At 38.8% G+C, this 26,975-nt stretch overlaps 1 protein-coding gene and 1 pseudogene across 4 annotated transcripts in view; both read right to left on the reverse strand.

Annotated features, from left to right (window-relative positions):
• Positions 1 to 19,102, reverse strand: part of ELOVL6 (ELOVL fatty acid elongase 6) — a 110,720-nt gene extending 91,618 nt beyond the window's left edge. Inside the window, exons 1-2 of one of the 4 annotated variants that reach the window (XM_039848783.1) lie at positions 18,939 to 19,102; positions 18,107 to 18,227 (exon numbers count right to left, since the gene is read on the reverse strand). In XM_039848783.1, the coding sequence (XP_039704717.1) occupies positions 18,107 to 18,195 (89 nt within the window). In that variant the 5' untranslated portion in view covers positions 18,196 to 18,227; positions 18,939 to 19,102. The other 3 variants (XM_039848782.1, XM_039848780.1, XM_039848781.1) reach the window with 3 other exon arrangements.
• Positions 19,103 to 22,154: 3,052 nt separating this feature from the next.
• Positions 22,155 to 22,999, reverse strand: LOC120591158 (proliferating cell nuclear antigen-like; annotated as a pseudogene).
• Positions 23,000 to 26,975: the final 3,976 nt, after the last annotated feature.

Raw genomic sequence — 26,975 nt, forward strand, 5'->3', positions numbered from 1 at the left:
TACTGTGTAAAATGTTAAATACTGACACATTTAACATCAAGTCAGTAACATAACAAACTTATAGAGCATTAGTGAATACTTTACATACATTAACTCATTTAATCAACACAACAACACTATCGGGTCAGTATTATTATTTCCTCATTTTACAGGTGAGGAAACTCAGGTTCAGAAGATGAATGATACATTTCGGTAGCAGTGATCCCCATACTTTGTCAGTGTTGGCTCAAAGTTTAGGAATCTCGTGTGATCTAATATGTAGAATTGTTCTTTCTTAATCATTTGTCTGTCCTTTGTTTAGGTATTATTCTTCCACTTCCATTAGAATGTCAGTATTTAGAACTCTGTCTTCAGAGATTAAAGAGTAATTTACACAGTAATTTACAGTTAACATCAAAACACATAAATCAGTATTTCCATTTTTTAAATAAGACTATTCTGTTTGGGAGGAGCATGTAAAAAGCAACAAAATGAATCTTATAGCAGTCTTAAATCTTTTCTTTCTTCTCAGAGTGTATGTTCTTATACTAGCACAGTTGAGGATAACCTAACAGCCAACCCAATTCTCTTCCTTTGCTAACAGAAAACTTAACCTGATATTATTTGGAGGACAATGTGCCTGGCCCTGAAAGACAGAGCAAGACTAGTAGAAGCATCTTAAGGCAATCAATCTCTTTATCAGTAGTCTAAGGATGGGCAAAGCAATCCCAACCTCTTTGCCAGTGATGGTCCAGAAGTGAGGCATGTGACACAGTGAGATGAAGTTACAGTAATAATATAAGCAAATCCTTATTTAAACTTACTAACAGTAAGTTGGCTTGGAAGCTTCTCCTTCATAAAGAAGAAAACTAAAATAAGGTTTCTTTGCAGCTGCCTCTTCCTTCTGCTTGGGAAGTTGGAGTAAGGACAGATGTTTGGTGATATAGCAGCTTTATTGTGACCATGAAGAAAATACTGCTAACAGTATTAAGGATGGCAAGACAAAAACTCAGATAGAACCTGGATCACTGATGATGTTATTAAACCACTGAACAACTAAAGAGGCTTCCAACCAGACTTATTATTATATGAAATAATTAAACGTTTTATGTTTAATTATATTTGCTATTTGATATTGAAAACATCTCAACATAGTTCCTTGAATGATGGGTATATTCTGCACAGCAAACTGATGAGTATTACCCATAGAGGGCTTAATCTATGAAGAAAATAACCTGAAATTTATTGCATTTTTATTCTACCAGTCAAACTTGAAACCATCTTAATACCATTATTCAGTGTATTCTTTTGCTCTTTTAAAGCTACCGATTTTCTTTTTCCTTCTAAGAATGATAGAAACTAATAGGCTGATTGAAAAAAGTGATATGCATCTACCCACACTTTTCACAGGTCAGCTGGAACATTATATTAAAGAAACAATCCCCCCATTTACAATTTGGTGAAAGTAACAACATGGAAAAATGCCCAATCTATATTTTTTAAAAAGTCAGATTACTGAAAAATATGGTATGAACTCTATGATAATATTTTTGTTACAAAGAAAAACATAGAGATGGATAGATGGAAAGAGAGAATTTTAAAAAGATTTGCACTTAAATGTTAGTGTTAATCATGGTGACATTTATTTTCTTCTTTTTGTTTATTTATGTTTCTTAAATTTTCTACAATATATTATTTAAAGTCGCTTGCCCCAGGCTTATCCATTAAAAGTAGAAACTACAACTGATATAAGTTAATTCCTTCTAAAAATGTTTCTGTGACAGAAAATGTCTTTGCTTTATCAAAAGGAATTGTAATACTTCACTACATTAAGTAAAATCTTATATGTTTATCTCCATAATTCTAGGCCTCTAAGTGCCTAAAATTGATGAAACAAAATGTATACATAAATTTCAGAAAATGAGGTAGATAATATTAAATCTTTAAGCTCAGATGAACTCACGAGAAAACAAGAGTATGGCTTTTCATTTTCACATGAAAAAAGAATTTAAGCTAACTACTGACGACAAGTAGCAAACTATTGATGGCAAGATTAATGAAAACATAACTTATAGAGATACTTCAGAAAATGGCTACATTCCAAATGTCCTAGACTTTGCTTATAAACAAGACTTTTGGAGCTGTTATATGCAACTACCTATGGAAAACAGTTTAAATCTATTACAGCATCTCTAGATATGATAAACTATACACAAAAAAGGAGCCTCTATCGTCTTTTTTCCACTAAGTAAAATTTAATCCTGAAGGGGGCATCCAGTTGCACCAATTTTTGTTATTTTCTGTGAAAAGGCAGGATAAGCATAATTCACCAGCTTCAGAATCCCTATACATTGTTTCTCCAGCACCGCTGGGAAAAAGGAGCCTCTGAGCAGCAAATGTTTTGTGGGGAAGAAATATTCTGTACAAAAAGTTTAGTCAGATGATGAACTCATAGATCTCTGAGGCCAAGCTTTCTACTCCTTAGCTATGATATAATTCTCAAAAACATGGTAGAGCTTTTCTTTTTCCAGTTTGTTTCATTCAATTTTCCATTGTGAGTGTTATTTCATTTACTTAATGCAAGTCCAAAAAAGCAACTCTCTGGTTTGCCTGAATTATCCACATGAAATAACACTCACAGTCAGAACCTAGACAGCAGTTACCATGTGTTGACCACTTCTTACTGTCACAGCAGAACTAAAGATATTAGAATAAACATTTGCTCAATTAAAAAATAATAATAAAATTTTATTTTAAATTATAATATTTACATTATAAAGCATTAAAACTGAAACCTATTTCAAATAAATGTAAATATTTACTCAGCATTTATAATACATATATAAAAATTTGAATGTTTAAAAGTTTACAAGTTTATAATGTAAAAATTCTTGTTTTAATGTTATAAAAAGCCAGGTACAATTATAGAGCCCACATTCTCCACTGAAAAGAACTGCACCTACAGAGATTATGCTAGTCAGAACATTTTATGCTTAGCTAGTTGTAATTATGGGATCAGACTGATAGAAACATGTTGCTCTAGAATATAAAACTATGTATAACTTCTTATACTTTATTATTGGAGTAGTTTTCAAACTTAAAAAAAATTAATTTCTACAATAGGAAAAAGCTTCAGTTAAAGAATATCGCCTGAAAGGAGCTAGATCTATCTTTACTTCTGATGTTGCAGAAGAAAGTCACAAATGCTTAGCAGATTCAACTTTAAATTTCCTTTACGAAAAATTGTCTTTTGAGAAAATAATATTTTTAAGACAGAAAAATCAAGCCTAATATACTTAAAACCTATTAATGTGCAATATTTTCCTTAGTATTTAGTATTTTCTTTTTTGCTCTTCTAGGGTATTTCTAACCTATCATCTGTTTTCTAGCATCCAAAAAGAATACTCATTGAAGTTGTCTGTGGCTTAAGGGCAGAAGTTTTTTCTAAATTTACAGGAAGGATCGATCCAAAAGATCATCACTCATTTACAGAGATTTTAAAAAATTGTACCCATATGATTTGTAACTACTCTCCTCCAACCTCCTTTCTCTCTCCTGTGCCCTTTAGTTTGACGATCGAGACAACTGAGAGGAAAGGAAGGCGATGAAATGGCAAGTCTTCCTAGAAACAGGTAAGGTAAAAACCACAAAACACTATTAACAAAACGAAACACTGCTTTGGTGTACTCAATGGCAATCCTCCATCTCCGTCTCCGTCTCTTCTAATAGTCCAGAAGAAGCAAGAGTCCAAAGTAAAACCCAAGACTGATAAGACTGGCTCTACAAAGCAGTCCTGTGAAAAGGCCCTCATCACACTGTCCCCAACCAGATCCCTGAGACTTCTTACCAGATCAGACACACCAGGTCCTCAGGATCCACACAGATTGGCCTCTGGACTATACTGGCCCCCTGTGACCTTCATTTCAAAGAATAACAAAATCCTTCTGGCTCCTCTAACTCAGACACAATCTCCCAGGCATTCTGCAGTACAGGATCATATTTGTTAATGAAGTATTCCAGGGATGAGTGCAGCATCTGTTTCCAGGTGCCACCAGGCCCCTGAGCCAATTATCCTATTCATTTTTCTCTCTCTAAGGACAGGTTTATGTTAAATCTTTTATCTCTATTAGAGTAGGTGACTATTGTCCTTGGGGAACCTTTGCCTTCTTATATACATTCCTGAAGCCTATGCATAAAAGTTGTAATGTTAAAGTCAAATTAATGTTTTACCCCCTCCTTCAAAGAACTATAATCCTTTCCTATTAAAAAATACTCAAACTATATAATTTATTATCTGAGAAAGAGACAGAAATTTTTGGTGACATCAACATTATAACTTATCTCTACCTTAATCTAAGAAAACATTAATTTGGAGACAGAATGTGTAGTTTAGTGTTGTCACAAACTACCTGATGTTTAACTGTGGTGCTTATTTTAATATTTCTTTTAAAATGCACTTTTTTTGACGTGTCTGTTACTTGATACCAGATAACACATCATTGTAAAATGAAATTTATTTTCTATTATAAAAACATTAAGTACATTATGGAATAATAACCATCATTTTACCACCTTTAGACAACTACTTTTTACCTTTTTGGTATTATTTTCTTCCTGTTTTTTTTCCCCTTGTGCGTGCAATCCTACCTTTCCTCCACTTTAGGGAAGTCTTTGACTAAGAATTAGTCATGCTAAATCAATACCTTTTACTCTTAATAATAAAATAATAAAATTAGGTGAAGAGAATAAACTAAGCATTTTTATTATTGTTTCAATAAGGAACTGAAGAGTCTCCCTTGATCCACTTACGGACAATATAAAGATATACTGGATAATAAATCACATTTGAAAGTGAATGAATAGCCTGTGTATCCATGCATATGTGCATTCATCTATTCAACACACTGTACACGCAAACAAGAAAATGTGCAACTATAAGCCAAATTCTGCAATAAGCACTGACTTGAAAACTAGAAGAGAAAATATGAATCTATTTGAGTCCAGTGCCAGGGAAGCACAAAAGAAGGCACAAAGGAAGGCACAATGGATCTTGATGGGTGGGAAGGAGAAAATATTTGGAATCTGCATCTGAATAGGTAGGCATGGGATGGAAGCTTTCAAGTGACTTCAAGAGGTAACAGTAGGAAGGTATTTTGGAGTCAGATTTTGACTGGCCTTTCAAACCAATCAAAAGAATTTGGATTTGTCCTGTAGACAATAGGTAGACAATGGGAAACCACTGAAGGTTTTTTACCATCAGAGTGACATGATCAGATCTGTGACTAATACTGAAAGCCCAGGAAGAGAATGGAGGTGACAAAAAGCAGTGGTGGGGGCCCAAAGGAGGCCAATGGCAATAGGAATGAATAGAAAGAAATGGAATTTAAGAGCCAGACCACACAGGACTTGGTTGTGATTTAGAGCTAAAGAAGGAGAGGTTTGTGTTGGCCAGATGACAAGAGATAGAGAAAAGGAAGAGTTCAGTTTGTGAAATCAGTGTTTTGAGAAGACAGACCCAAAAGGACATGGGATGGAATCAACATCAACAGGTGCAATGCTTCTCCTAGAGTAAGTAGAAGAATCACTTGGGAAGATTTTTACAGTACCAGGGCCCCCCATTGACCTGCTAATTCTGAGTTTCTGAGACAAACCCTGTGTGTATGTGTGTATATTCTGGGAGACAGAAACTCTCCAGATGAGTCTGGCTCAAATATCTGGTTAAGGATCCAGGAGATGGAGTATGGTTCTCAAACATTTATATTCCAAGAGAACTCGGTAATTACAAAGAAATGGAAAACCAAGTACTAATCAAAGTGGTGCAATCACAAAATATCAGAAATCATAAAATACCATGTGGCAGACCTTTTAGCAGAATACTAAACTAGAACTCCACCCTGCCAGTGTTATTCCCTAATACAGACTTGTTCATTTAAATCTCTGTATGCTAAATTTTAATAAGCTTTAATAAATTTCTGGGTAGTTTCCTAGTAGGTAATATTTAATTGTTCAAACTAAAATTGTGGGAGTCCTACTTTTTTATTTTTCAGAAGTATCCATGTGGATTGCTAGTGGGCTGTATGCTAATGATGTTTGAGAAACGGCTTAGAAAAAAAAGCCGAGGGAGGGTATAATATCCATTTTTTTTGCTCACGAGAGCCATCCTTCTCTTGCCCCGCCCGCTTTCACAGCTGGAAGTGTACTGTTGCTTTACTCTCCCTTCCAATAAAGTTATTCTTTTCTGCTGCAAAAAAAAAAAAGAATACCTTTTCAAATGCATACAAGATGATTATGCAGAAGTGGAGATAAAATACAAGTAGAGTCAGAACTAGAATTTATAAAGGACTGATGGAGGGATACAACCCTCAGGTCAATATGGAGAACAGTCTTCAAACAATCATAACTACCCCAAGTGGAATGGGCAGAAAGGGGACTCTTAAGGAAGTCCTCAGGTTCTGCCAATGGATGACCAAGTCAAGAAAGCTTTATCCAAGTAGGAGAGTAGTCCTAATGACAACACACAGAAATATTATGATTTATAACCTTCTCTGCAGTCAAGAAAACATAGTTTAAGAAACTTGAAAGCCTACCCATCCATCTCTCTCCTTCTAGCTCCAAAGCAAAGTAAAAATGAATAGTGGTATTAAGGCAGAATGGTAATCTTAATTTTTTTCTTATTAGACCCTCTACATTCTGAATATTTGGGTGTTCTTAGTTCAAAACAACCAGAAGCAATATAGATTAGTGATACTGATTCTTTTAAATGTATCAATGTGGAATGTGGGATGTTTTTGGAGGTACCAATTAAACAAACCCATGGATAAAAATGTTTTGTGACTTCAGATTCACTGTGCATTATTCGATAAAGTAGATAAACCTATCTTATCATGTCATGAAATATTTATTGTAATTAGCCAGTCCTCATCTTATTTATTTATTCTATCCTTACTGAAAATTAATGTATTTCAACTTATGAAATTTTAAAGGTGTAAGGCAGTGCATAGTTTTTCAAACTTTTTTAGGAGGGTATGAGCAAAAAAGTTTGAAGAACACTCCTTAAAGCCATCTATTTAAACCTAGAAAATTCTATAAGCCATCTAGTTTTTCTGATTAAGCCCATGTTTTTTGACATCTTCTTAATCTTCTCTTACTTTCATAGTCAGTACCACGGGTTGAGCATAAAGTTTCTATGTCTTCATGAGCGTTCCTACCTCCCAGGCAGCAAGAGGAAGCACAAAGTTAACTGCTCTGACAAATGAATGCTTCCCAAATTTGACCTCAGCAAAACAAAACAAAAAATTGCTTCATTTCCCGGACCTTTAAGGTCATTCTCCAAGTCAAAACTGCTATTGTTAGTATCACAAATTCCAAGTACCCACAATACTAGGTCTGAAAAGGGAATAACCCACAGCTGACAGAGGCCCAGCAAGTGAGACAGCCCACTTATGGCTTAAGTGCTACTGCTTGGAGGCTAGTTATAAAACATCTCCAATCACTCATGTCCTGTCACAAAGAGGGGGGCAAGCTGCCAACTACAATGCCAACCCCAGACTTGGATAGAGAACTTAATAAGCAGTTTAATAAGCAAGAGAACTTACATATAGGACTTGTCTTGGGTGCTGCATGACAAGTAGATCTCCACATCCACCCACCAGAGTCTTAAGTGTTTACATAGAGGCCTTAATGTAGTTCAGCCATGTATACCGTCCAGAGTGCTCTCTCAAGGCATCCTTGAAGTGGCTGCTAAAATGGGAATAGTGGGCGGGATGGACATTCCAAGGACAGAGGGGAGGAGGGGTGAGAATCCTGATTGCCCAGGTCCAGCTCTCAGGTCAAAGTCAACACGCAGTTGATGATGTCCTCCAACAGGAGCTAAGAGGGGAACAAATGAGCACATGGAAGAAGCGCCCCTATTCCTGCAAACTCCTGATTGAGTTCTTTGTCTCAAGAATGAGAGAGCTGGGAACTTTAAAGAAAGGATTCGTAAGAGGTTTCTCTACTTCAGGACTACCACGATTCAGGCCTATGAGAAAATCGATATATATGATGGTCTCTTATTTTTGCAGGCTCATTACTCCAAAAATTTCAGCCACTATCATTTTCATTTATTGACAGAGAGTGATTTTACCTTTAGGATGAGTAGCATGTATAGACACTATCACACTTTTGTTGAATAAATTATTAAATAAGATAATCTCAGGTGTTTTAAGTAATAGTAATAGTAATTATAATAGTAATAGTAATTACCCGGACTGAGTCTACTTTATACTGTTTGCTACTTATGACTGAAGATAAAGCAGAGCTTCTAAGAATGTTTCCAAATGTTCACGGTACAGCTGGCTTCCACACTTTTTATTAAGCCACATTTATATTAACAATGTTTTCTTTTGCCAGGATCTTTCAAAGTAGATTACAGGTTTCCAGCAAGTGGAATGAATCCATGCTATATATTTTCTTTTTTTCCCTGTAAGTGCCTACACCTTGGTAGTGGTTCCTAAGTAATGGGGCTCTTTATGTTTTATTTGGAGGATCCATTGCAAGGCCATTTGGGGTTACCTCAGGAATTTGATTCTATAGTCTCCTTCTTCCGTCTTGATGCCAGAGTCTAAGGTGCAGACAATAAAGATAAAAAAAGGTATGTGCTGGGCACTGTTTAAAGGGCTTAATACATAATTAATCGTTTAAACCTCACAACCTGCTATGGTTGATTCCATCATCATCACCATCTCCAATGCTATTATCATCACCTCCCAACTTAGAGACCAGGGAACTGAAGCAGAGAGGCACTAATTGACCTGTGAGCAAGAAGGTCATTCAGCTCCTATGTGGCAGAACCGTGGCTTGAACATTGCCACGCGAACTCCAGAGTGCATGAGCTTAATTACTACACTACAACACCACAGTGAACATTCATCACCACACCTGTAAAAATAATGAAAACTCAATGCAAATAAGAGAGACCAAAAATTAGCAGGAAGTCAAAGAGACTAACACCTCCCTCCCCACACTGAGCAGGAGCCCTTTTCTCCTTCCTTCCTTCCTCTCTGGGGCTGTTGACCTCAACAAGCATAAGTTGAAAGTACAGGTATTTCTCTTAGTTTAGATGGCAATGGAAAACTGTGTATTTCATATACTACACTAGTTGCTAGATCTGCTCTGCTCCAAATATAGAAGTTAGTGTAGTAGAGGCCACAGAAATTCTGGAGAAGAAATTATTTGCAGCTAGTAGTCATGCTGGACGACAGGCTAATAGCTTTGTAATACCCCAAGTGTAAGCAGATTGCTCATTAGGAAAAGCCAGGTACCAATAATTCATAAATGGAAAACAAACACAAGTATATTTTTTGAATTTTACTAGAAATAAAATAAATATAAAGTAATAGGATATCGCCTTTTACATTAATTTATCAAAATTTTAAAAAATGTGATCATCTTCAATGCCAACAAGGGTGTGAAGTATAAATTAGTCCAACTTTTCTAGACATCAACCTGGCTGAAGATATCATAAACCTTAAAGAGAGTCATTAAATTATAGATTATATTTACCTACCCCAAAGTCATCAGATAAGTGAAAAGATTAATATACAAAGATGTTCAGAGGACTATTTCTAATAGCAAAATACCAGAAACTTAACGTGTTCAATATTTAGGGACTGGTTACCTAAATTAATTTATGCTTAAACTATAAAATATTAAGTAGCCACTAAAAATTATAGTTATGGAAAGGTTTTAGTGACATGAAATATGTTTATAATGTAAAGAGAAAAAAAGAGCAACATAAAAAGTTGTAAGGAGCTAGAATGTAAATGAATGTAAAGTGCCCAGCGCAGTCCCTGGCACATCACAGACAGGGAACTTGCTGTCGGGGACATATATTGAATGACCTCAAGTATATAAGAAACGTAGAAACAAGGCCAAAGGAAAGATGGCAAAATAACTGTTTGCCTCTGGATAAGAATTAAAGGCATTTTCTGTCCTGTAACTTTATAGTTTTTAATGTTTTCATTTCTTTTTCCTGTAAGATATTTTTTACTTTTAATGAGGAAAAAAAATAAAACTAATTAAAACAAAAACAAAAGTACTCTTTAATTCACATTGTAGGAGCTTACTTCTAAGAATAGGGACATCCCCAACCCACACATTTTTTTTTCCTGTCAGCTACTTCCGGCTCTTTGCCAGTAGCTACTAAAACTTGCCTGGAGGAAAGCCTGCCGCAGGCAGCACCAGGTGGAAACAAAGTCCCAGAGTCTAAAACCAAGCTGAGTATATGAGGCTAACAGTTTGGAAAAGCAGACAGAAAAAGTATACTTTATAAGAAATGTTCCAAGTCTGTGTGTCATGGTTTGTTTGAAATGAAACGAGTCTTTTATGATAGGAGTATCAATAAAGGTGGCATTGCTTTCTCCAGTTATAAAAATGTTGATAGATACTGAACAAATAATATTCAGAAAATAATTACTTAATGATTAAAGTATTTATCCACACAGTTTAATGTTCATTATAATGTTAATAGGTGTTTTTCATAGTCTGGCCTTAAGTGTTCAGGATCCACTTGGTGAAAAATTAAAAAACAGACACTTGTGAGATTACTCCAAGTATAAACATGTAAGGCACTTGGCATGTTTATAGTGCTGCCAAGTTTTCAAGTGCATTGTTTAATTAATTGATTATGCATTCCAATTCAAATAAAGGATGACTGGGACCTAGGTGACAAAATCTTAAATTGAGCCTGGAGCCTATTTCTCTCCTATTTATCCCTATGTGGAAATCCCAGCTTGTTTATCCACACTGCTCATTTCCTGTTGTGTAAAATTTGAAAAAATAATGCATCAAAGAGTGGTTGGAAGTATTTAACAGCTAATATATGTAAAACATTTTAAAAGAATGCCTACAATCACTAAATAACTATGTAAGTATCAATTATTAGTATCATTACTCCAGAAAGAACAAAAGCTACCATATTAAGATCTTTAAGTCTATGACAAAAAGTGATAAAATTGGGAAGAAACTATAGAATCTGATATTAGAGTACCTTTTATTGAGCTTCCTACCCTCTTATTGTAAGGATAACCACTGATAGTCCAGCTTTTAAATTCTTAAGGCACCAATGGACTTCAACAAATGTCTCACATATTAAAAAAAAAAGTTTTAGGAATTAACCTTTTTATCAAGGCCTCCTCACCCCCGCCCCCGCCACTGAGCCTCCTAAAACAAGATCATGAAATTTTCAACTTCAAAACATTCAATTCCACAGAACTCACTTTACCTGAAAAAGTCTATCATCTCAGTCAGAGTGAGCCTAGCATCTTAAAAACTTTTACATTTCAACACCACCTCTATGGAGCTAAGCAACTGGGCCTAAGACAGGAAAACTTGAGGGTTTCAGCTATGATTAACCATGCTGAAGATTTTTTAAATTATTAATAATTGTGGTAAATCTAAAGTATTAAATGATCAATTTTAAAAGACATTAAGTCATATTATTTAACTAGTTCAAAAAAAAACATTGACAAAATCATCAATTAAATTAGGACTTATTTTGCAGCAAATTTTAGAAATATGTTTGGCTCAGCAAGATACTCTTCGAAGAGCAAACAATAGATAAGTAATGGTATTTAATGGGGTATCAGTTTTCATTTTTTTAAAAAAAGTCACTTTAACATATGTATATGTACATGTAAACATATACACATACATACATATACGTTTTAAGGTAAATGCCTGTACTCTCCTAACAAAGATAAATGATAAATATGAATTTCACTCCTCTTTTGTCTTCAAAGAATGATCTGTATATTGTCCATTAAGAGTTAACAAATAGTTAATTCAAAAATTCAGCCTCAGAACTCAAAGGATCATTTAAAAAGAAAAACTTCGATGATAGGTGTTAATAAAATTAAAGGTTGAGCTAGAATATCTGAAATTTATCTTTAAGGAAATGGTGTTATAATTATTTCACTTAAAATGTGTGATCATAAACCTGATTAAAAACATAGGGTTCCTCCACCGCAAAATACATTATGACAATGATAATTCTTATCAGATTGCAATTAGAAACTCTTCTACAAAAGCTTTAGAAAGAAAAAACTAAGTTATGACATCCTAAAGTAAATAGAATAAAAGTATAGAAAACCATGAGTATCCAGTAAAATTGCTTCTAATCAGCACATCTTATTCATCTCAGCAAAGATAAGTGTCAGTCTTTTTCACTTGTCCTTTTTTGGGGGCAAATAAGCTTAAAGTTAAATTTCAGAAAGTTCACAGTAGATGACTACATAAACAAAAGGTTTCCTAAAAGTACTCATCACTCCAATAACGTATAGTAGGATAAAAACTTCTAAAACCAAAAATCATGAGTACTCAATATAGAAATGAATTATGATAAATACATAATCTTGAACTTAAATAACTCATACTTTGGGATTGTTTTTGTTCAATAAACTTAAAATTAGAAATTCATTTTTTACTCTAGGGCAATAGTTTTTGTTTTTTCTTTAAAGATTAATCTATTTCTAAAATAGAATTAAAAATGCTGTTTTTAAAAAAATTCTCCGAGTAGCTATGCCAACACTGCACATTTGTACCTACCTGTATACACACACAATCAGAATACTGATAAAGGAATAAAGCTATGAGTCTTAATATTTCAATAAAGCTGTTATATTTTCATTCAAATTTCCTAGGGCTGTCAATAGAACTAATATCTGTGGTATAGGTAACTATTCTAGGTAAATTCCTATGCTCTCCTAACAGAGATAAATAGAAAGTAAATGGGAGCAGATAGATTTGAAGATAATAAAGGTAAAGAGCTAAGGCAAATCTGTGGACTGTTGTCTGGTTCCTATTAATAAAGGGCTCAGCTCACCTATGTCCACACATTTATCAAGTGGGTTGAGATGATTTTTAGACAACTCATCTCAGAAAATACATGGGCCTAAAATATCCAGATCACTGGAGCAAAGATGAATTCTTGAATTGACTGAATAGTGCTACACTCTTTCATTTTACTTTGTTGGCTGAAAACTGACTATGATGGTGATTTTATACCCTCCTAAGTATTTCTAAGTCTCCATTCCCCTTACAGCTCTTCCACTGGACAACTTGAAAGATTCTTCTTTAAAGGAAGTATTCAAAGCAACTCTTAGATTTGGAGTGAGCTAACTTTGGAGTTAAATTTCTATGTGATACTGACACCATTAGAATTATCATCTAACATTACAAGCAACAAGCAGTCTTCCCTAGACCAGAATTATCATCTAACATTACAAGCAACAAGCAGTCTTCCCTAGACCATGAATGTTAACTCCCAATTAAAAGAAAGGCCTTATGTAAAAGTTTTACCATCATGTACTATTTATAACGAATGTAAATATAGAGATGAATAATATAATCATAAAATAATTTGCATTATCCCTGGGAATCCTTAAAAAACCAAGGACTGCATAAATATACTTCAATTTTCTAAAGATACATGAAAGTTTTCAGATCAAAAGTCCCACACAATCTTTTGTATACATTTTCTCAGTCTTCTCATTCTTAACCTGATGCATATTAGGCCAATATCCCAGTGCTCTTTGAAGTTTATTAAATGACAAGCTAAGTTCTTCACACTCTGGGCTTTTCAATCTTAAGGCTAATATGAGCTGTGATTCTCCAAAATAATGAGTACATAATGAGTACAATGTGGACACAGTATTTTCCTAGACAGCTGACCAAACTTGTATTTGCCGTAGTGTCATTGATTAAATGAGGCTCTGGTCTTTTCTGTTTCATGACCACAGACTGCACTATTTTCCAGCCATTTTTCTTACAAATGCATGCAGCAGGTCACAAGGAGGACTTCCGAGATCAATGCAAAGCAATTGTCACCACAAGAAAAACAACAGCCTGCATTTAAAAGTTTGATAGACATTATGATGCTGTATTTTGAGTAAAATCTTAATACAGGCTTATAATACTTTTATGTTCTTTAGTACTGAAATTGTACATCATGTTACTTTCTAAACCTCACAAAAAGAAAGAACATGTAGATGTACGATTCTTTTAAGTAATGTTTCTTTTAATTTTTTTCCTTACTAAAAACAAAGTTAGTGGATAAAAACGTTTCCTTAGCCAGACAATATTTAATTCTAAAAATTCCTACACTATCTTATAGACCCTATAATACAGAACACAAAATATAAAAACAGTAAAACCCTTATAACCATCACCACTGGAGGAGGGAGAGGAACAAGTCAGAAAAACATACAAAGCACTGAAAGGCTGGATGTGGAGGATGCCTGAGGTGAGGGGGGGAGGGTTTCATGAGGTTGTAAGCAAGCCCTGTGATGATGTCACCTCACATACATAATGTTACAGCAGTCAGCACAGGCCTCCTGCTTTCCTATTGGTGAACATCATGTCAGCCGACATCAGAAGATAATCATCATTGGCCAGACAACTACAACTGGAGCAACTAGCATCCACTGCTGTGAGCAGACCTGGGAGGCTGCTGAACGAGAAGGCAGAGCTCAGCTGTCCTTCTCATTCAATGAATTTTATGTTGGCTTACCAATCACTAGGTATTTTGCTCCCTTGCTAGCAGCCTTTATAAATTGTCAGCTATTAGTGAGAATAGCAGGTAAAGGCCAGACATCTCATTAAAGAACAAAATGCCTCTCTTTTCAGTGTTATAAAATCACAAAGGCTTTTCAGCGTAAGATTTGAACTCAAAAATGCTATTGAGCTAAAAGCAGGCATTTTCCTCTACCTCATGTAAAACTCTCATTTACCAGATAATAATATCCAAGATATTTTTAACTTGACATGTAGTTTCAAGATGAGGCTCAGGATGATTCTCCAAGGGAATATATTTACCTTGCATTTCAATTGCTTTTCTAATTTATTATATGTGAAACTACTTGCTAGAAAAATAAATAAGTCTATAGTATTTATCCTGTGTCTAGAACAATGAATTTAATCATTTGTTAAAGCAACAATAAACTTGATAAACTTGCCTCAGCTGAACCCTTTAGTGTTTATATACCACTCCAAAAGAGGGGCCCCATTACGTTAACATGTAATAAGGTAATGGATATGGATTGTAGGATGTTTAATAAACTACTTATTTAAGGTCCTCTTAAATGATGCTAGGTAGTGCAGACAGCATACTGAAGAAACAGCACTCCTGGCAGTCATCACAATTCTTTAAAAGACAGTGTCACTTTTGAGAGATAAATTATAATTCTCTAAATTAACAAGTTTTGTTTGAGGCTATGTCTAGGAGATTTTTAAGGACAACTGTAAACGATTTCTCGAGATGTAGTACAAGCTTCACCTTGCGTTTTCCTCCAGAAGCTATTTCAAACCATTTTAAGGAGTCTGGAAAAGTGAAGACCTTGTGGTTTCCTGAACTTCCCTGGCACCAAAACAGTCTAAGCCTTGCTGTGGAGCTCTCTCTTCTCCTGTTCAACAAGAGAAACAAAAAGAAAATCTTCATTTTCTTAAACACCTGATTCAAGACTTTGTCTGCTGGGGTTATGAGAAGTTGGTTTATAAAACTGGGACCTCTGGCTATTGGAAAGAATACACACACTCTGGGGTAAAAGAAGAAAGCAAGACAATCAGGGTCAGGAAGAGTTGGAAGGAAGGGGTAGGGTTTTGTTGTTTTGCCTGCAGTAAATAAGCCAAGAAGAACAAAAAGTCAACAAAGAAAAGGGCAGAAAGGAGAAAATCCTAGCATGGGACAATAACATAGTATTTGAAACGCAGGGGGGAGGCCAACTATGTTAAGCTTCATTTGTTAACAGGTAGCTGGCCATAAGATTGGCACTAATCATCATTTTAACTCACTGGACAAATATTTTCTCCATCTGCCATGCACGAAGCATTCTTTGAAGTGCTCCACATAATCTAGAGTGGAATGAGACAAAAACTATGCCCTAAACAGCTGATGCTATGGTAGGAAGCACAGACACACATGTAAATATCTATGTATAGAGATAAAAGCCAGGAAAGATTGCCAGAACGTACAAATAAGAAAAGAGGTAGGAAAAAACAGACAAAAGGTAAGTTGGCACATTTTTGCCCGTGAAGGATAGGCCCTGTCTGGCTTGGGGGGTACTTGCTGAGTGCATTGAGAAAAGCAGCGGGAAATGGTACCTGGAGGAGGCACAGAAAGTGACCTCAGAGAAAAAGCAAAAGCAAATAAGAGGCAGTCTTGGCGGCGGTGGTGCAAGGCAGGGCTGGCCACACAGTGAATGGGGGAAGCAGACGCGAGGGGAAGCCGGCTCCAGAAAGGCAGGTTCAACACAGGCGCAGCAACATGGAGACACGCCGACTTTAGAAAACACAGGGAACACCGGGCTAATGGTGGAGGAAGGTGGGTTCGAGTTCTGTGGCAAGACGATAGGACACACGACAGCACAGAATAGCCGGGCCCTGCGCGGGCCGCCGCGCCGCTCCGGCCCCCGCCCCGCCTTCAGTACCACCCCCTGCGCGGGAAGAGGAAGTGCATCTGGAGACGGTCCCCGGCGGCGGGCCCGAAGGGCTTGCCTTTCAATGTGTAGACTCCCACGGGATCAAGCCTCGCGGTGTGCAACCTCCTTCTACCACCGCCGCCCCATCCCGGCGATCTCGGCCTCCGCGGCCCAGGGGGGCCCCCAGCCCCGCGCCCCCTGGGCCCGCCGCACCCCTAGCCTTGCGAGCGGGTCACGGGCCCCTCCCGGCTTCCGGGGCTGGCCCGGCGCGGCCCTCCGGCACCCTGCGCCCAGCACCCTCCAGCGCGCGCAGGCGGCGCAGGGGGCGGGCTTGGCCCGGCTACTGCCGGGCTGGAGGAGGCGAGAGCCTTGAACGAACCACCCGAGGCTGGGCGCGACTCCTGGAGGCCCGAGAAAAGGAAGTTTAATCCCCTTCTCGCTCCGGCCCGCCGCAATCTTCCCAGTGCGATGACCCTCCCCAGCCCCTGGCGCGTCAGCATCTCTGGTTTCCCACCGCCGAGATGGGGGAGGCAAGGCAGGTCGTGAGACTGGGGGGCACGCAGCGGGCTGGGTCTGTCCGTACCCGCGCCTCCTTCCCCCAGCATCGAGGCGCTGGGCACTGCCCTGGTCCGAGTGCGTTGGGTTTGCACTTTATCGATGGCCAGACCCGGGGTTAAGGCGAGGAAGGGAATGTCTGCCACAGCAGTGGTCTGCAAGGAAGAGCGAGATGAGCACGCCTTACCTACTCTGTTAAATGTTGCAAGGTGACACAGGATCGCCTCTCACACAAGGATTTTAAAAAGGACTGGCGGAAGGAAACACAGTAAACAGGAAAGATGCTTTCTCCGATTATAAGTTTTTCCGGGGAAGAGCCCCCAAGGACTCTGAGGACCCAAGGGATTTTCTGTATCTCTACTCCAATCAGCAGCCTCCCACTGAATTAGAACTAGTGTGTGCAAAAGGCGTTTCCGTAAAACAGAAACTTAATAATGGCGTGGCTCCACTCGCTTGGGTTCATTCATTTTTATTTGTTTTCATTGTCCCCTCCCCCCACGCCCCCGCCTCTTTATGAAACCGGAAAGGATCCGCGTGGGGAAAGGGGTCCAGGAAAGGAGGAATCCGTCTGGGGAGATCAGAGAGGGCAATGAAGCGCGAGAGCGGCAAGGAGAAAGGAAGGACACGAGGGATGGGGAAAGGGCGAGAACCAGAGAGCCGAGGACGGCGGGTGGGAAAGGGTTAAACAGGGCCGGAGGGAGACGGAGTCCTCCTCCACCGCCTTGCACACTCCGCTTTCTTGCAGGAGGCTAAGCAAGAAAACCCCACTCTAGATCAAAGCCAGGAGGCAGCGCAGGTAAGGAACCTGAAATGTGGCATCTCTCCCGCCTTCCCTGCCGCGCAAACATCTATTCTATGTACATTATATATATACATATATATGTATATATATGTTCGATGTTATATAATCTGTGTTAAAGATCCATGTGTAGCTGCGGTTCGCACAGGGGCACACAGACCTATGCGCTTCAGGCAGCCCAGGGGCTCAACCGCGGGCTCTGTGTGCGGCCCGCGATTCCCCGCTCGATTCACGCCCAAACCAAGAACACCGACATTAGGACACACGGGGAAGACGCGCAGGGCTCGCGGACGCAGGATCACGCGAAAGCATCACCTACCAGTTTTCCTGCATCCATTGGATGGCTTCATTCTCGTTGAACTGCTTTTCGAATTCATATTCTTGTAAAGTCAACACTGACATGTTCATTGGGGCTGATCTTCGGGGTCGTTACGTGTTTTCTACACAAAATAAAATAATCTGTAAACCTCTAGGTTTCGAGTGCTATGCTTCCCCCACCCGCCCCCCAGTTCTTCCTCTCGCCGCTGGGTCGCGGCGGTCGGCCTCTCCCAGACTCTCAGCTACATCTAGGGCTGAGCATTGCCTGCGCTCTGCTCCCAGCTCCGCGCTCTGGGGCTCTCCTCCTCCCGGCGTCCGCTTCCACCGTAGGAGGAAATGAATGCCTTGCGGTCTTAGTGCCCGCACGTTTGTCCATCACCCTTTTTACTTGTCTACAGGGAAATCTCCTCCCCATCGTGCGATCGGAAAAATTAACCCTTTGAAAGGGAGAGCGAGAGCACGCCGGACCTCTCCAGCCCTGAGGGCTAGTTTTGCCTAAGCAGAGGTGACTAAGGGGAGTAAGGGAAAGGACAAGGAGTGGGGGAAAGGAAGAGAAAGCGACCTCGAGGTTAGCCACCGCCCCCAATCCCGGCCTCGTGGGCCACCAGCTTAACCTTTGCATGTAGTTTGGGCGTGCAGGGCGCAGTCAGGAGGCACGCTGACCCGCGAGCTTGGCGAGTAGGCGACAGAGAAATAGTAAAACCGCGAGCAGTCTTGAAAGAACTCCAGGAAATTTGCGCTGAGATAACACGTGAAAGAAACGCGCTTCCCACCTCCTTGTCCCGGCCGTGCCCTCCGAGTCCCCTACCCCCAGAGCTACGGCGTTGACTCACTTAAATCTGGAGCTGGGTGGCGGATAGAGCTCCTCAACCACGTGCGTGCTGGGGATACTGAGGATGAAGATGGTAGAGAGTAGAGAGTGAACAGTAGCCAGAAGAGGAAGATGGGTTAAGCGGACGCTTTGGGCACGGGGAATGGTAGAGTTAATGAACTGAAACACAGGGGAAAGGAAGTTAGCAGATAGGAAAACCGGATTAACTAGTCCAATACAAAAGTAAAAGCTTTACTATGCTGTACGGGGAGGTGGAACAGAATTGTTTGCAGAGAGGGCTAAATGTAACGTTGACTACTACTGAACCCCCAGTCCCACAGCAATGTTTTAACCCCAGCTTCAATATACACCCCTATTTCTTTTCTCAGAGGAAAAAGTATTTTCTACTGTCCATTCCTCCACTCATTCCCCACAAGTTAGGAAAAATGAAATATCAGACATGGAGGCATCTAATAATATAATCTATAGGTGTAATTGTAAGCTTAAAATATAATAAGGAACCTATGCTTTAAAAATTAGGTGGACATTAGGAGCAGGAAGAATATTCCGTTTCTCCTGTGAGCCTCTCCCCACCTCCCTGGTCAGCCAAAGACAGGGTATTTTCATTCAAAGTCAAGTGCCTGGAACCACTAAAAAGTGAGAACTGGGAGAAACATCTCTGTCAAGGAGGAAAGTATAAGAAATTAAAGAGAGTTTTAAAAATCCAGTACAAGATTATATAAATCAAAAGGCTAGACTGCCTGGTGATTAGGAAATTAATTAACTTGTAAATCGACTTTGTGTTCTTAATATTGCAAATAAAAAAAAAAATCTCCAGACTAATAACTGCCGCAGAAGACAAAAATAAATATTCAGTTCCTGACCATTTTTCATTTAGATCTCTCTGAAAATTATAAATTCTAGGATAAATTCTTTTCTTCAAAAACACAATTTATTTACAAACCAAACAGGCCAAGGAGTCTTTAGCCACTCCCATCTCCTTACTGAACAAAAACTGACAAAAGAGAGGTGGCTCTCTACTTCTTCACAAGGTTTTTGGTTGGAATAAATTGTGGAGTTGGGGCCTAAGGCCTTGGTAAACCCTGGCAGGGCACAGCCCTCCCTCAGGCACTGGAAGAGACAAGGCTGAGCCAGCCATACACTTTCTGCTCTTGCCCCTGACTGTCTTCCAGTGACAGTCTCGGGCACCCAGGGTGCTGTCCCCATTCGCCCTATCACAGTGCCCAGCCAGAGTCTTGGAGTATTTCTTTCTCTTGAGCTGAAGTTTGGGGAAGGCCTGGGCCACCTCATGTCCCACCCCAAATAGACCTGTCCTAAAAGAGCTCATCATAGTGACAAACATTCCTTACTGTTCTTGAAGAGAATTGAGGTCAATATAAAACCAAATATTTTATGTAAATAAGTGCAAATAATTATGTAAAAATCGACTTACACTCCAAAATAGAGACTTATAAAGTTTAATGAACTGAGCAGTGAGCACAGCAGTTCAGAAGGAGAAATGTGATTTAAAAAAATGTAATAAGGAATGTGACAGGTGCTCAAAACTCCAGTTTTACCCTCGCGTTTTCACAGTTCCTGGGGCCTGTGTCCTTGACACTGAAGATGGTTTTTGAATGAGACCTTCTGAGTTTGTGAGCCCAGGGTTTTTACTTTGGTGCTGAGTAGCAGGGAGCAGTTATGGTCTTGGCCTTTGGGGACTTGGGGCCTCTCTGAGGAAGGTGATCACATGGTGATGAGCTTCTGCCTCTCATGCTTTCTTTATTTCATATGTGTTCTGATATATTTCCCCCATATTTGTTCAACACATAGAATTATTCAGTAGTACAAAAATTTATTTGAGAAATAAATGAAAACCTAAACCACACTATTTGATAAGGAAAGCAGATTTTTGATCATTGCTATTAAGATCATAGTGCCCCTGGAGGACAATTAGGCAACCTGCAGGTGAAGGGAAATCTAGAAAATGACTTACTTTAATAAGATCTTTCTATATATATGCATACGTATATCGTTTTTATTTTGTGCTAATAGAAAAGAGAAGATGCATTGAAAATATCGAATGAGTTAATAAAATACCCAAACCCTCACCTGCTATCCCTCTGATATGTATTAGTCCAAACTATAAAGGAGGTTTCAAGAAAGGTGTGGGTCTCAGTGGACCCCTTTCCCACCACTGTGACCCAACCTTTGCCTGCCAGAGGCATCACGGCAAGACAGTAATTGTGATGCGCCTTTGGACAGCAGAGAGTTGGCTCTCCTGTGACGTTTAGGAGGGTCTTTTACCACTTGTGACTTGGGCTATAGCATCTAACAGTGAATACCAATTAAACTCCTAAAGACTATCTTTTCGGCCTGTTCCAGGCAAGACAACCGGAAGGAGGGGAAAGCTTCAAATGTTTTTATGATAAGGAACCTATGAAAAATATTTCCATCTGGGCTCAGTACTAAGAATAATTGTTTCATCTTAAGTAACTATAACTGATGTGTATTATAACTGAATCTTATCTTCATTGTTATTTTTGCACAAACATACTCCTTGGGCCCTATCACAGATCTACTAAAACTTCCAAGATTCTCATAAAAGGTTTTCTAGGCTAAAGAAACACCATCCTATAACAATTCATCTTATAAAACCCACACAGCTTGAGTACATTAACCTTCTGAAAAGTTAGTTTTTGCTAACAAAAATGACAATTAAATATATAGGATTTGTTCTACCCTCCCCTGTTCAGTTCTTGAGCTCAAGTTAGAATAATATCAAATTAAGTTTGACTTCCCCCAAATAGTTTGGAATCCCTCAAAATATCTCATCACCTACTATATTTGGAGTAATTTTAATAATTATAACTAATGTATTTTTATATATGGCTGCTCTAGACTAAAAAAAAATAAACACATTTACATGAAAGGTAGCATTAGCTGAGAATTCCCTAGGATACTTGCAACTGTCCTGTGGTGTTTGAAATGCAAATAACTTTTATTTAAATTGAAAACAATTCTTAAAACTGTATTAATAGTCTATAAAAATCCTAAGGAGTATTTCTAGATAAGGCAGAAATAGTTCTAGATTAAAAGACCAGGTTTGACTTGAGACTTTATCATTTAAAGAAATTATAGAGAATAGACAAAAATATAGGTTATTTACAGAAAACATTATCTACGTGTGCACTCAGAGGTACAAATTTGGTGACAGAAGAGAGTTAAGAATATGCTGGAATCTCAGAAGCAGTTCTCAGAGAGCTTAGTTTTATTTTCTTGAATTTTAAGACTGCCTAGGATCCTTCTTTATCCTCGATCTTGGGAGCCAGATAGTACTTTAAATGTCCCATATCAGCAATTTTATATTCTACAACAAGGAGTACCTCTGCAGACATACTGAGCGTTACTCTAGGAGAGAGTGGAGTAGCTTTTGTAAAGAAGTTCAGATATCTCAGTGCAAAAGGTAGCTGACCTGGCTCATTCACCTCTGAGGTAACAGCGTCTTCTTCCTTGTTGACATTACTTATTTGTGACAATTTAGTATTTCCATTTCTAAGTTCTCCACTTGCAGAAAATTTCATTCCACCCTTTGCACAGGAAATTACAACAGCATCTCCAATATGACTGAGATCTCAGCATATACGTGCGAATTTACCAGAAGTCATCTTTACTACACAGCTATATTCTTGTTCTGGAATTCCAAGTTGTTCGACATCTAAATCCATTAACCAGCTTCATTTCATAGTCTGAAAACTTTTCTTGATTCGGAGCTTCAGATACTAGTGACAAGGTGTCCACATTATCTTCAGCCTTTAGAGTAATGATGTTTTCGTTGCCAATCCACTTTAGTATCTTGGACATACTGGTAAGGTTCACACCCATGGCCAGCTTGCGGTCGCAGCCCTACCTGTCAAAGGTCTTGGAGCACAAGGTGAGCTGCACTAAGGAGATGTGGGATGAATCCATGCTCTGCAGTTTCACACCACTTGAGCTGATGTCTCAGTAGGCCTTGCTGATGAGGTCCTTAAGCACCTCCAGCACCTTCTTCAGGATGGGGCCCTGGACCAGGCATGCCTCCAACATGGTGGCAGTGTCACAATGAGGGGGCTACAGGTTAAGAGAAGGAAGAAGGCGTAGCCAGCTTAGGCTTCACAGGATGAGAACAAGTGGGGGAAGAAGGCAGTAAGAGCCTGAGGCAGAGGAAGATCTAATATAATATACTTTTTAAAACTTCATTTCTCTTTCTTTCATATAATCTTACCCTTATTTTTTCTTTTTTCTCATTTTTATGATATTTTCGAATTTTATACATCTTTTCGCTGTATTTTATGTATAACAAGGTAGGGAGAGAACGGAAGGAAGAAGGGAAAAAGGAAGGAAGGAAGGAAGGAAGAAGAGGAGGAGGAAATGGAAGGAGGAAAACCTACCATCTCATATGTATGCAGAGCAAGACCTGGCAGAAGAAGTCATTTCAGCTGCCTGGTAGAGAAAGGCTATCATGAAAGAGAAAAGTGTGGCACAGTGGAAAGAGCACTAGACACTACATGCAGGGGATACCTCTTGTCTACTAGGTTCTGTTTAACCAAGGAGATTGTGTTATTTGGCCCCATAGGTCTGAAACAATCAGAGATACAGTTTGAGAGACAATCAAGAACCGAAGCAAGGTTGAACAATAATATTCCTCTCTCAAACAAGGCTACTCCTTCAAGACTGAAGGAGACAGTTGTTTTGCTTAACGCATAGAAACAGACACAGAGAGTCAAGCAAAATGAGTAAGTCAAGGAATATGTTCCAAATAAAAGAACAAAATAACCTCCCAGAAAAACTTTGATGAAACGGAGATAAGTAATTTACCTGATAAAAAGTTTAAAGTAATGGTTATTGAGATGCTCAGTGAACTCAGAAGAATGAATGAACACAGTGAGAATTTCAACAAAGAGAGAAAATATAAGAAAGTACCAAAAAGAAGTCACAGAACTGAAGAATACAATGACTGAACTGAAAACTACACTAGAGGAGTTTGATAGGTGACTAGATGAAGCAGAAAAAGGAATCAGTGATCTAGAAGACTAGACAGTGGCACTTACCCGAACAAAGTAGTAAAAGAAAAAAGAATTTCAAAAGTGAAGATAGCTTAAAGGACCTATGGAACAATATCAAGCAGAATAACATTCACATTATAGGGGTCCCAAAAGAGAGAGAAAAGAGGGAAGAAAACTTATTTGAAGGAATAATGGCTGAAAACTTTCCTAAACTGAGAATGTGGAAGCAGACATCCACATCCAGGAAACCCAGAAAGTTCAAAAAAGATGAACCCAAAGAGACACACACAAAGACACACTGTAATTAAAATGTCAACATTAAAGATAAAGAGAGGCCCTTCCAGGCCTCCTTCTGGTGCCAGGGAATGCAGACTTTCTTTGCATAAATCCCACCCAAGACTCACCATTGGTGTCCCAGTTTCCGTGAATCAGGAATCCAGGTTGTGGCTTAGCTGGGTGTCTCCGGCTCTCAAGGTCTCTCATGAAGTTGCAGCTAACCTACTAGTTGGTGCTGTGATATCTTGCAAAAATTCAACTTGGGGAAGAGTAATCAGCTTTCAAGTTCATTCAGATCACATGTTCCAGGCCACCAGTCATTTTTCCTCATAAGCTTTAAGAGGTTTTGTAAAACGTGGCAGAGTGAGAGATGTCCCCAGATCTCTCCCATTGAAATGACAATAAGCTGAACATCTAAAATTCAACAAAAAACACCTAAACTGCACACCAGCACGTCTGAGCGTGGGATCTTGTTGTGTCCAGAATAACCAGACCCAACTTGAGTGCTCTTAACCAGGAGACAGTTTATTAGCCGGCGGCTGTCCTTGCAAAGGAGCAGCCCCGAAATGCCAAGATACAAGGTTTTTAAGCCCCAAATCCCATTCCTCATTCTGTCTTAAACACAAAGGTCCATCTTTCTCCTATTCACTACCTGTCAACCCACTGGTCAGGTGTGCAAGCGGGAAGTACAGAAGCAGAAAGTTTGTGTTAGAATGTTATGTTCCTATGGGTGATTGCCTATGTTCCCATGGACAATAGCCAGTGTTCCCATGGGCGATGGCCAAACAGTAATTTTCAGCTTATATACAATTGATTATTTTTCATGCCACGCAAGCAAGCAGGGTTACACAGGCTAAAATTGGCAGTTAGCGTATGAGCTCATTGTTACAAGTTTCATGATTAACAGAATGTGGTTAGGGGTTCCAGAAACTAGGCCTAAGTTATAGACTTCCTTTGTCCAGTTTCAGGTTTTAATTATTCTTTAACCCTTTCACATTTCAGCAGGCCATTACAATCTGTGCATAAGAGATACCACAGGTCAGAACCCCAGGTGTCGAGAGGTGAGAAATAGTCCATTAAGAAATAAAGAAGCTGCCTCTTGCAGCAGCTGGAGCTACCTGTAGGAGCGGGAGGGGAGAAGGTGCGGCAAGTTCCCTGAACAGCATTGCCTGGGAGAGTTGTGAGTTCCATGCAGCTGGCGGCAGGGCCCAGTCATCCAAGCAGAAAAGCAGAGAAGCAGGATGGCAGAGAAACAACAGTTGTTTTTTACTGGTCCTGGTTGCAAAACTGAGGCTAAGCTGCAGCCCCAACTCCCAACCCAGAGGGCCCCTCCCCCTATACCCTCAGAGACTGATCACCACAGAGCCCCCGGGGGAATCTGAGCAAATGGTACTAAAACTGTTGCTAACACTGAGAGGGACTGAAACTGAGGGTAATTAAATAAGCAAGCGTGATTAAATATCTACGAGAAAATAAAAAGGCATTACTAGGGTTTTATAAAAGCAGAGATCCAAGAGGCTTATACACCACCTACTGGAAACCAAAAAAAAAAAAAAAAAAAAAAAAAAATCACCCTCTTTGCAACAGGCTAAAGAGAGAACCTTTTATAATAAATCTCCTTTTTGGAAAGAAGAATACATTTCCATTAATACCCAGGAGGAGAAATAGTCCATTAAACACCATGAACAACCAAGATGACAAGGTATCTCAGAAAGAAAGAGAAAAATCTCCAGAAAATAAGCTTACAGACATAGAAATATGCAACTTAAATGACGGAAAATTCAGGATAGTACTTCTCAAAAAAAACTCAGTGAGTTCCTAAATGAGACATATCAACAATTTCAGAAATTAAAAAGACAACTAGATGAGCAGAGCAAGGAGATTGAAAACCTCATAAAGAACAGAATAAATCTTCTGGAGATAAAAAACACATTGTAAGAATTGAAAAATGAAATAGCAAGCTCGGGAAATAGAGTTGACCAAATAGAGGATCAGTGATATCAAAGACAGAAATCTAGAAATGAATCAGAAGGAAGAAGAGAGAAACTGAAGGATGAAAAATAATGAAAGAGAAATACAAGAACTAGCTGATACCATCAGGAGAGGAAACATAAGAATAATGACCATTATTGAAGGCGAGGAAAAAGAGCAGGGACTAGAAAGCGCTTTAAGACAAATAGTGGATGAGAATTTCCCAAATCTAAGGAATGAGCTGGAGCTTGGAATTCAAGAAGTCAACAGAACACACAATTATCTAAACCCAAAAAGACCTTCACCAAGACACATTTTATTAAAATTATCCAAAATTAACAACAAAGACAGAATTCTCAAGTAAGCCAGGGAGAAGAAAATGGTGACTTATAAAGGAAATCCCATTAGATTATCTTCGAACTTCTCAGCGCAAACCTTACAAGCCAGAAAGGAATACAATCAAATATTTAAAAGTGAAGGAACAACCAGCCTAGAATGATATATTCAGCTAAGCTCTTCTTTAGATATGAAGGAGAAATAAAAACCTTTCCAGACATACAAAAATTGAGGGACTTCTCCACTACGAGGCCTGCACTACAGGAAATACTGAAAGGGGTCAGCTCACCTAAAACAAAATGGCAAAAAAAAAAAAAAAAAAAAAAAAACCCACATGATTAGGAGTAAAGTGACTTTCAGGCAAATAAAAGCAGAGGAGTGCAACCCTTACTAAGAACAGAGCATTATAAGCTTAAATAATAAGAATAAAATTG

Source organism: Pteropus medius, unplaced genomic scaffold (assembly GCF_902729225.1).
Source record: "Pteropus medius unplaced genomic scaffold, Ma_sr-lr_union100, whole genome shotgun sequence".
NCBI lineage: Eukaryota > Metazoa > Chordata > Mammalia > Chiroptera > Pteropodidae > Pteropus > Pteropus medius.